The following is a 9897-nucleotide window of genomic DNA, read 5'->3' on the forward strand; positions in this document are numbered from 1 at the left end:
TTTCAGCTGCTCTGACAATTAATCAGAGCCACTCCTACAGGATCCCGGCCCTTCCGAATCTGCCAGTCCCCATCCAAATGGATTTTACATCTTTGCATCATGCTCCGGTTTCCTTGCTTTGTCCCTGAAGGAGGCCACCGCTGCAGGGCGCGGAGGTGACACCTCGGTGAGGTGGCCCAGCCAGGGCTGTGTGCGAGGACGAGAGCCTGTCTGGCTCCTGGGGACCCTTCCCAAGCCCCCCGTGTGGGCTGGGGACACCCACCCCGCTCCGAGATGCTTTGGTGCTGACAGCGAGCTGTGCCAAGGGTCTGGGGACGCTCGTGTCCCCTCTGAGGACACGGGCCACCTCTGACGAGTGGTGATGGGAGTCCCGGGAGTGGGGCAGGTTGGACAATGAGCCTTTGGGCTACTCCAGCCCCAAGAGCAGCTCCCGGCCCGCAAACCCCAAGAGAGAGAAGGGCGAAAGTCGCTGTGTGATCCATAAAAACATCTCTGTTCGCAGAAAACGCAGCCTAAGGAAATCGAACCCTCTAAGTCGTGGCGGAACTGGGGCTCTGGTCCTCCTGGGGCTGAGCCTGGTTGGGGTCTGCGCCTGCTCGCGCCAGCGCCCTCCGCTCCAGCTGGGCACAGTACTTCTCGGGGATGCCGCAGGCTCTGCAGGAGAGAGAAACCATCACGCACCCGGCGATACAGCGGCGCCGAGCTTTGGGACCACAGCCCCGCAGTGGGGACGAGGGCGCAAAGGAACCCGCAAGGCGGCTCAGGAGATGGGTGGCAAGCCAGGAAAGGCTCGGGGACACGCGAGGAACCAGGGGAGCGCATCACCTGAGCTCCTGCATCTTCTGCTGCTTGAGCTGGGCGATGCGCTGGCTGCGCTGACGAGCCTCCTCCTCCAGCCGCTTGCACTCCTCGAAGGCGGCCGCCCGCTCCCGCGCCAGCTGCTGCTGCCGCTCCCGTATCTGGCGACGGACGGCGTCGGCGTTGGCGAGCCGCAGCCCGGCCCTCCGCACCTCCTCCGCCTTCTCCTTCTCCATCTGCTCCCGCTGGACCCTGCGGGGAGCTCGGGGCAGGTGAGAGGCTCCAGCCCCAGCGCGCACCAAGAATGTGCCGGTGTGCTGGTTTGACTGAAAATGGGTTAATTTTCCTCATGCACTTACAAACCTTTCTTTTCCATAGCTCGCACGCTCATTATTTGGGCTTAGTTTGAGAACGAGAGACAACAGCCCAGCACAGAGTTAATGTTTGGAATCGCTCTGCTCTGAGAGCCAAGGACACTCTGAGCTCTGCCCACAGGTGTGAGGCAGCGAGGAAGGGGATGGACGGACAGAGCGGGACGGACACCCAGACTGATCAGTAAGAGTGTTCCAGCCTATTGGTGTCATGCTAATTATTTAAGAGTGGGGCCTTCCAGTTTCTGGCTCTCTCTTTTCTTTGCTCTTTTTGTCGCAGCCGGGGGAGTTTCGGTCGGGATGTTTAGTCCGGCTTTTGCCATTTTGCAGAGGCCTCTGGGCTTTTCTGCCTTTTTCCCTCTTCTCTCTCTTGGATCAGCTTTGGGACCAGGTGCCGTTTCCTGGGACTGGCTGCTCAGCGTGTTCATGAGGAATCGCTTTGAGTATCTTTTATTTCTATTTTATATATATATTTACTAGTAGTGTATTAGTATTTTGTTATTTTATTAAACTGTGTTTCTCTCAGTCCAAGTTTCTCCCTTCCCTTTTGAGTCTCTCCCCTATTGGAGGGAGTGAGTGAGTGGCTGCGTGGCTGTATTGCCCGCTCGGGTTAAACCACGACACCCGATAACCTGCCCGTGGGCTCTTGGCCAGCACTGGAGCCCCTGTGACAACCCCACTGCCAGCCACCCCTCATCAGCGAGCTCCCCTCTCACCGGAGGATCCTCTCGAACTCGTCGCGGTCCTGCTGCACCTGCACGGCCATGCGGTGCTCCCGATGAGCGATCTGCTCCATCCGGCTCTGCTTCAGCAGCCGGTCCGTCTCGGCCTTGCGCTGCGCCGCCTCCTTCTCCTTGCGCCGCCACTCGCGCTCCGCAGCCTCCTGGCTGCGCTTGGCCCTCAGCGCGTCCTGCCGAAGGGCGACGGGGTGACCGTCCCTCGGGACGGGGCACACGGGAGCGCTTGGCCATGGTTAAATCCCGGTGCTGCTCCAGGGCTTCACCCGGCTCCGGGTGCTGGTCCAGCTCCGCGGCAACCCCGGCAGAGCCGCCACATCCCCGTGGCTGGGGCGGCGATAAGGAAGGTGGCGGGTGAACATGGAGCACGTGGCGCGTCAGCAAACCACCCACCTGCTCTGCCTTGTGGTCCTGGGCCTTCTCCTGCATGGCCCTCAAGCGCGCCGTCTCCTTCTCCTTCTCCTGACGGATCCTCTCCTGCTCAGCCTCCAGCTCGGCCTCGCGCTCCTGCCCGGCACGGAACCCGGTGGCAGCTCCCGCGGCTCCGCCGCCGCCAGCCCAGCCCGTGCCGCACGCGCGGTCCCGGTACCATTTTCTGCCGCTGGTACTCGAGCACCCGCTCGTCCTCGATCCTCTCCTGCTCCTGCTGCTCCGCCTTGCGCCTCTGGTTCTCGTCGTTGACGCGCCTGATCTCAGCCTGGATTTTGCTCTGCTCCTCCTGTTTCCGCTCCATCTCCTGGAAAAAACCAGCGCGGAGGGTCCGAGGGTGGGAGGGCAAGTGCCGCGGCACCGAGGGCCCACCGGCCCACCCGGGGCGAAGGGGCGGCTCTCTCTGAAGGTGCCTCAACTTCCCCAAGAGACCAGAGCTTTAATTCTGCCGGCTGCTGTCTCCACACACCAAGCCTGACTTATCCAGCGCAGGGTGACCCTTCCAACACGGCGAAAACCTGACTCCAGCCCGCCCCAGGTCGCTGGTTGTACCTTCAAGTCCTCCATCTTCAGCCGCTCCAGGTACTTCAGCATCTCCTGCACCTCCTGGTCCTGCTGCTCGGCTCTCAGAGCCCTCTCCTCCGCGTTCTTCTCCATCTGCTTCACAATCTCCTGCCTCCCTCTGCGAGAAGAGAGCAGAAGGGTTCCCTCCGGCTCCACCGCGCTCCCAGGAGCAGAAACGCTGGCACAGACATCAGGGTAGGTGCCTCTGCGGGTAACAGGAGCCCTTCTTGCAAACCTGATCATCTCCTGCTTCCTCCTGCGCTCCAGTTCCTCCTGCATCTCGTTGGCCTTTGTCCTCTCCACCTCCATCATCTTGGCCAGGCGCTTCTCTTCCTCCTCCAGCTCTTTGGTGATGAGCCGCTTCTCCAGGATCTGCATGTCGCGGATCATGTGGCACTTGGCACCGAGGATCATCTGCGGGGACAACGGGTCTCCCTGGTCTCCGACTCAGGGACAGACACACAGACGAGGCGGGGGGACAAGGGAAGGGGAGGAAGAGCCCGAGCAGCAGTGGGTAGAGCAGGGTTTAGGTCTGGCTGACGCTGACGGGGCTCTCAGCGGCCGGGGGGCCGCTGGGGACCCCCGTCCCCACCTCGCTGAACTCCTTGATCTCGTCCTCCTGCTCCACGCGCATCCTGCTCGCCCGCTGCAGCAGGTACTGCGCCCGCTCCTTCGCCTCCTCCTCCAGGTCGCTCAGCTTCTCCGCCTGCTGCCGCTTGGCCTTTTGCTTCTCCGCTCTCTTGCGCTCGTGCGCGGCGTCCTGCGGGGACACACGGCCCCCCGAGGGGACGCGCTCCACCATCCACGGCACGGAGAGCGGGGGACGCCGCACCGGGCAGCCCCTTCCCGCACCCCGTTAAAACACCGGTTCCCTTTGCGGGGTGGTGGAAACGTCACAGGGGCTTCGGCACAGCCTCGGGGGTCACCGCGGGCTGGGATCCTTCCCCGGCCGTGGGCAAACCCAGCGACTTGGCACCGGGCTGGGGATCAAGGGGGACGCGGGACACGCTGCCCCGGCAGCGACGGGCACAGCAAAACGTGGCTGCCAGAGGGCCGGGGTGGTGGCCCTGAGCTCTGGGGACAGCGCTGGCCGGTGGCTCTGCCCAGGGTGGCTCTGCCCGGGCGCAGCCACCTCCGACGGCAGCAGGAGGAGGGATGGGGCAGGAGGGGAGATGCCTACGAGAACGGCTTCCTTCTCCGCCTTGAGGGCCGCCACCCTGGCCTCGCGCTCCTGCTTGCTCAGGACTCGAGCCGCCTCTTGGATGCGCTGGAAATCCTCCCGGCCGATGACGAGCGACGCCGGCGGGTTCTCCACGGGGACGCTGGCGGTTCGGGGAGAGGGCGGTGAGCGGCGCCGAGTGTCCCCCTCCCCGGGCTGGGGACCCGGCTCTGCCGCGCAGGGGGAGTGTCGCCGCGCTGCGATGCACGGGGTCGGGATGCTCGAGCCGGGAAAACCCCAAAACACTCGGCGCGGGCCCGGTCAGCCCCTGTAAAAAGTGTTTCAGCCCAACGTGACTTTCCCAGCTCTCGTGTGGGAAAATGGTGACCGCTGCCCTCACCGCTTTCCCCAGGGGACACGCTGCTCGTCCCTGCCCCCAGACTCGAAACCTCTGCTCCGTGCGGACAGATTCTGGGGAGCAGAATCCGCCTTTAATGACACTCAGGCTGCTCCGGGCCCCGATCTGCCCCAGTTCGGTGCCCCGATGCGGGGCGCCCCGTCCCCGTCCCCGTCCCCGTCCCCTCCAGCCGTCACGGAGCCACCAGCTCTGCCCGTGACTCACGCTGTGGTTTAGAGGAAATCACCGAAGCTCTGGGTGCCCCCATTTCCCCACTTGTAAAAATGTGGATAATAACACGGGGCTGTTTTCCAGAGGAGTTGTAAGGAGTTAATTACTCTTGGTATTACTCAGATACCATGGTGACGCGTGTGGTGTAGGAGCGTATATTAACCAAATGCATAGAGCACTTTGAAGATGTTCAGGACTAAGAATTTACTCATTATTATTGTGTGTCACCTTTCATCCACCCTTGTGAATATGAACAGATACCTGCATAATGACCATTCGAGAGCTGCATCACAGCATCGGATTCCAGGACGCTTTAAAGAATGGCTAATGGTAACAACGGCACTAATAAATGTAATGACACAGTGGCCACTGCTGCAGTCGTCCCAGTGTTTGGGTGACCAGCCTGGGCTGTCTAGGGCCTCATTTTCAGGAATTGAACCAGCCCAAAGAGTTCCCATTAACTCCAGCTGGAGCACATCTGGAAATTGGCCCCCGGCTTTGTCAGCAGGGCCAAAAGAGAACCTGAGTGTATAGAACCAGGTACCAGCCTCCAAAGCCCAAACCAGCACCTCGGTGCCATTCCATATTTTCACCCCAAACCCAAACGCACAGGTTTTACGGGGTGTACGAGCATTACGCACAAGCTCAAAACAGGAAGCAAAGATGAACCCTGCGCTGAGCGAAAATTTAGGGAGGTCAAAGTGAGGCTAAATTGGAGCTGGCCGGGATGATGGCCCTATTCTCGCCTATGTGCTGCGGGCTTTTAACGAGGTGTAGTAATTAGCGCCAGGGTTCTTACAGTCCAGCCTTGCTTATAAAACACCCTTGCAGAGAAACACGGTGCGCAGGGTCTGCGGATGATGCTCTGCTGCCCGTCTCGCGTGGGGCTTTTTGGTATCGGGGTACAGGAGGCAGCGTTCGGTACGGGATGGGGACAGGTGCGGGCTGGTGAGCCCACAAGGAGCTTTTCTGGCTGCTAAGAAGGTTTTATGTTGCTTTTTCCTGGTTGTTTTGATGATTCGCTGTCAAATGTCCCGTCCCCCCCACCTCCACCCTGCGACATCCCAGCAAACGGGGGACACCCTCTGTGCACCGAAACGGTGCTGTGGCAGCCACGCGGGGCCCCGAAAGCGCCTCGGAGACTTACACGATGTCACGGACGAAGTCCTTGGTGATGAGCCGGATGGTCTCGGGCTTGTGCCCGCCGGCGGGCGACGCTTTCGGGGCAGTTTGCGCATCCCGAAGGATCACGATGGGGCTGCCGGAGCGCGACGGCTGCAGGCTCTGCAAGGAAGGACGGTGTTTCCTACGGGTCTCCTGCCCCCCGGGCATGGGGCACAAGACTCCTCGGTTCCCATGAGCTCGGGACGCTTTCTGCCAAACGCCATGTCTGGGCACGGGAAGGGCTTTTTGCCCCCACAGCCCCAGATCCAAAGGCCTGACAAGGACGCGGGGAGAACAAAAAACCAGCACCGGGTTTACTGTAAAACTCTGGGCGTCTCACCCAGATGTGCAGTAAATGATGAGCTCAGAGCTGCCTCCTCTGGGCAAGACCCCACAGATGCTGGAGCATCATCCCGGTCACCTGGAGCTGATGGCACCTCCGTCCTGCTGAGCCCCAAAACCAACCCAGCCTGACCCAAAGCTGGGGGGGGCTGGCAGGGGTGTCCAGGGGCAGCGGGGCCAGCTCGAGGGCTGGCCATCCACCAGCAGAAACCAGTCCTCCCAGTACAGCTGGGACTGGTGCCAGTCCCTTTGCTTGGGCTGAGGCTGCCACCTAGTGCAGGGTCCCCCGGCTGCGGGTGACACGGGGACCCCGAGCCCAGGGCCGGTCCCCGAGCCCAAGGGAACCGCGGGAGCTGATCTCAGGTACACACAGGTGTGTGGTTTCCCTTGTCCTTCTGTTTACCAGTTCAGCTTTTGAACCCGGAGCCGCTGCTGGAACAGAGTCCGGGGCCGGCCGGGCGCTGAGCGGCTCCCTGGGAACCTCCTGCCGGCAATATTTGCATTTTACGGGTCTGCGATATTTCCATTTCTCAGGTCTGATGACCTCAGCCCAGCACGGCGGGGACCGGAGCAGCTTCCCAGCCACCGTGGGCCCCACGCACGAGCTGTTGAATTAAAGGGTTTGGCACCGAAACACCAGCGCAAACAAAGATAATAGTGTTATTCACAGCAGCCGGTTCGCACATTGTCCCCAAAGCCAGGAGAACTCGGACTGAACCTGGATTAATTGAAAGGAAATCAGTTAACACCCACGTGAGCATTATGACATTGTTATCTGCCTTGAAGGCCTCTGAGATAACGGCTCATAAACCCGTTCGGGGCTCCGTGGCTCGCGGGGTGTCGCTTGCAAACCGTCCGTGAGCGGAGGGAATCCTCATCACACGCTTCCTTCCTCCCCTCTGCAAAGTCAAAGGCTTTTGGCAAACCTGTTCCAGGGCACTGTCACCCCCACCGCGAACAAGTTTCTTCTCCTATTCAAGCGGAACCTCCTGTGTTCCAGTTTGCACCCATTGCCCCTTGTCCTGTCACTGGCTGTCACCCAGAAGAGCCTGGCTCCATCCTCCTGACACTCCCCCTTTCCATATTGATCCCCATGAATGAGCTCAGCCCTCAGTCTCCTCTTCTCCAGCTCCAGAGCCCCAGCTCCTCAGCCTTTCCTCGGCAGGGAGATGCTCCACTCCCTCCAGCATCTTGGTGGCTGCGCTGGACTCTCTCCAGCAGTTCCCTGTCCTGCTGGAGCTGAGGGGCCCAGAACTGGGCACAATATTCCAGCTGCGGCCTCGCCAGGGCAGAGCAGAGGGGCAGCAGAACCTCTCTGACCTACTGACCACCCCCTTCTAATCCCCCCCAGGTCCCATTGGCCTTCCTGGCCACAAGGGCCCAGTGCTGGCTCAGCCCACAGCACCCAGCATTCCCAGTTGGTCACCCATCCAAGGACTAACCTGGCCTGACCCTGCTTAGCTTCCAAGATTGGCCATTCTCAGGGTGCAATGGTTGTATATATTTTATATATATATATATATGTTCCCCAAGTGTATCCTGATAGTATCTGAACTAAACCCTTTTTTCAAGGGCAGAGTAGAGAGGAGGAGAATTTCTCTGGACCTACTGACCACCCCCCTTCTGATCCCCCCCAGGTCCCATTGGCCTTCCTGGCCACAAGGGCCCAGTGCTGGCTCATGCTCACCCCGCTGCCCCCAGGACCCCCAGCTCCCTTTTCACTGCTCTCCAACAGCTCATTCCCCAGCTTACACTGGAACCTGGGATTGTTCCTGCCCAGATGCAAGATACACTTGCCCTTGTTATATTTTATTAAATTTCTCTCCGCCCAGCCCTCCAGCCTGTCCAGGTCTCTGGATGGCAGCACAGCCTTCCAGTGTCAGCCACTCCTCCCATTTGGTGTCACCAGCAAACTTGCTGACTGTGCACTCTATTGCCTCATCCGAATCGTTGATGAATATATTGAATAGCACTGGCCCCAGTACCGACCCTTGAGGGACTCCACTAGATACAGGTCCCCAAGGTTTTATCAGCCGCAGAGACGGGGCCAAACCCACCGGCGTCCCAGCCCTTGCACTTTGGTCTGTGCCGAAGCCATGAAGGGCGGGGAGAGCCGACGGTGCAGCCATAAACCCAACCTGCCCTGGCAGGGGTGGCAAAGGAGGTAGAGGAAGAAGCACTGGGGAAAGGGCGTCCAAAACATCACCTTGCCTGGAAAACGCTGTCGCCCAGGGGTTGCAGCTCTGCCCGGGGCTCTCCCTGGGACGAGCCGGGGAAATGAGCCAGGGAAACGAGTCCTTTCCTCGCAGGATAGGGAGGAAGGAGCCGCCACTTGCTGTTTATCTCCTCCCGCCAGGAGGTCAGAGACCTGCTGCAGCTCTGCCGCGTCTCCAAGGGAACTGATGTCGTAGCTCCCTGATGAAAATCTAAATATGTTGGCAACGAGCTGCTCTGGAAGCTTCTAGGCCCTGCTCCAAGGGCCCTCTATCCACCACGCACAGAATAACTGCTGCCAGGCGTACAGGCAACCCCAGCTCCTCTCCTTCACCAGGGTGTCTTACCTGAGCCTCCTTTGTCCCGCTAATTAACTAATTGCCCTGTGAAAAGTGGAAGCACCAAGGAGGCTCCACACTGCCCCGGGCAGGATGTGGCTGGTGAGGTCAGAGAATCCCAGAATCCCAGAACGTCAGGGGTCGGAAGGGACCTCGGAAGCTCATCCAGCGCAACCCCCCCGCCGGAGCAGGAACACCCAGCTGAGGTTACACAGGAAGGTGTCCAGGCGGGTTGGAATGTCTGCACAGAAGGAGACTCCACAACCTCCCTGGGCAGCCTGGGCCAGGCTCTGGCACCCTCACCGCGAACAAGTTTCTTCTCCTATTCAAGCGGAACCTCCTGTGTTCCAGTTTGCACCCATTGCCCCTTGTCCTGTCACTGGCTGTCACCCAGAAGAGCCTGGCTCCATCCTCCTGACACTCCCCCTTTCCATATTGATCCCCATGAATGAGCTCAGCCCTCAGTCTCCTCTTCTCCAGCTCCAGAGCCCCAGCTCCTCAGCCTTTCCTCGGCAGGGAGATGCTCCACTCCCTCCAGCATCTTGGTGGCTGCGCTGGACTCTCTCCAGCAGTTCCCTGTCCTGCTGGAGCTGAGGGGCCCAGAACTGGGCACAATATTCCAGCTGTGGCCTCCCCAGGGCAGAGCAGAGGGGCAGCAGAACCTCTCTGACCTACTGACCACCCAGCCCGACCCCCCATGGCCCTGGTGCCCCGGGTGTCCCGGGCTCCTTACCCGGTTCTCCCCGAGCAGCGTCTCATCCGCCGCGGTGCCGCTCCTGGGCCGGCTGGGGGCCCGGCTGGGGGACGGGGGGATGCTGGCGGGCTGCGGGGGGGAGAGGAGCCGTGACAGGGCTGCGGGGGGTCCGAGGAGGAGGCCCCGGGCCCGGTGAACCGGGACAGGCCGCACTCACCATCTCGTTGGGCTCGCCGGACGCCGAGCGTCGCCATAGCAACGACCCCCCCGCCGCCAGCAACGGCGGGGCGTGGCCAAGGACGGGGCGGGGCTAAGGACGGGGCGTGGCTAAGGACGGGGCGGGGCGATGTTAACACACGTCATCCTTCCAGCACGTCTCTCGTCGTGGCCCCGCCCACCATCCATGGCCCCGCCCCTCACAGCCCCACCCTATCAGCACTTGCCCCGCCCCTCACGGCC

At 61.0% G+C, this 9897-nt stretch overlaps 1 protein-coding gene across 1 annotated transcript; it reads right to left on the reverse strand.

The window, feature by feature from the left end:
* Positions 1-496: 496 nt before the first annotated feature.
* Positions 497-9745, reverse strand: CFAP45 (cilia and flagella associated protein 45). The gene is made up of 12 exons (XM_065653934.1): positions 9656-9745; positions 9478-9567; positions 5834-5970; positions 4080-4221; positions 3492-3659; positions 3135-3313; positions 2888-3017; positions 2496-2642; positions 2300-2413; positions 1886-2079; positions 826-1050; positions 497-654 (listed from the first exon to the last, which is right to left on the reverse strand). Exons 1-12 carry the CDS (start codon positions 9656-9658, stop codon positions 531-533), a joined length of 1653 nt encoding a protein of 550 aa, XP_065510006.1. The 5' UTR covers positions 9659-9745; the 3' UTR covers positions 497-530.
* Positions 9746-9897: the final 152 nt, after the last annotated feature.

The sequence above is a fragment of the Caloenas nicobarica genome, chromosome 31, assembly GCF_036013445.1.
Source record: "Caloenas nicobarica isolate bCalNic1 chromosome 31, bCalNic1.hap1, whole genome shotgun sequence".
In the NCBI taxonomy this organism is placed as follows: domain Eukaryota; kingdom Metazoa; phylum Chordata; class Aves; order Columbiformes; family Columbidae; genus Caloenas; species Caloenas nicobarica.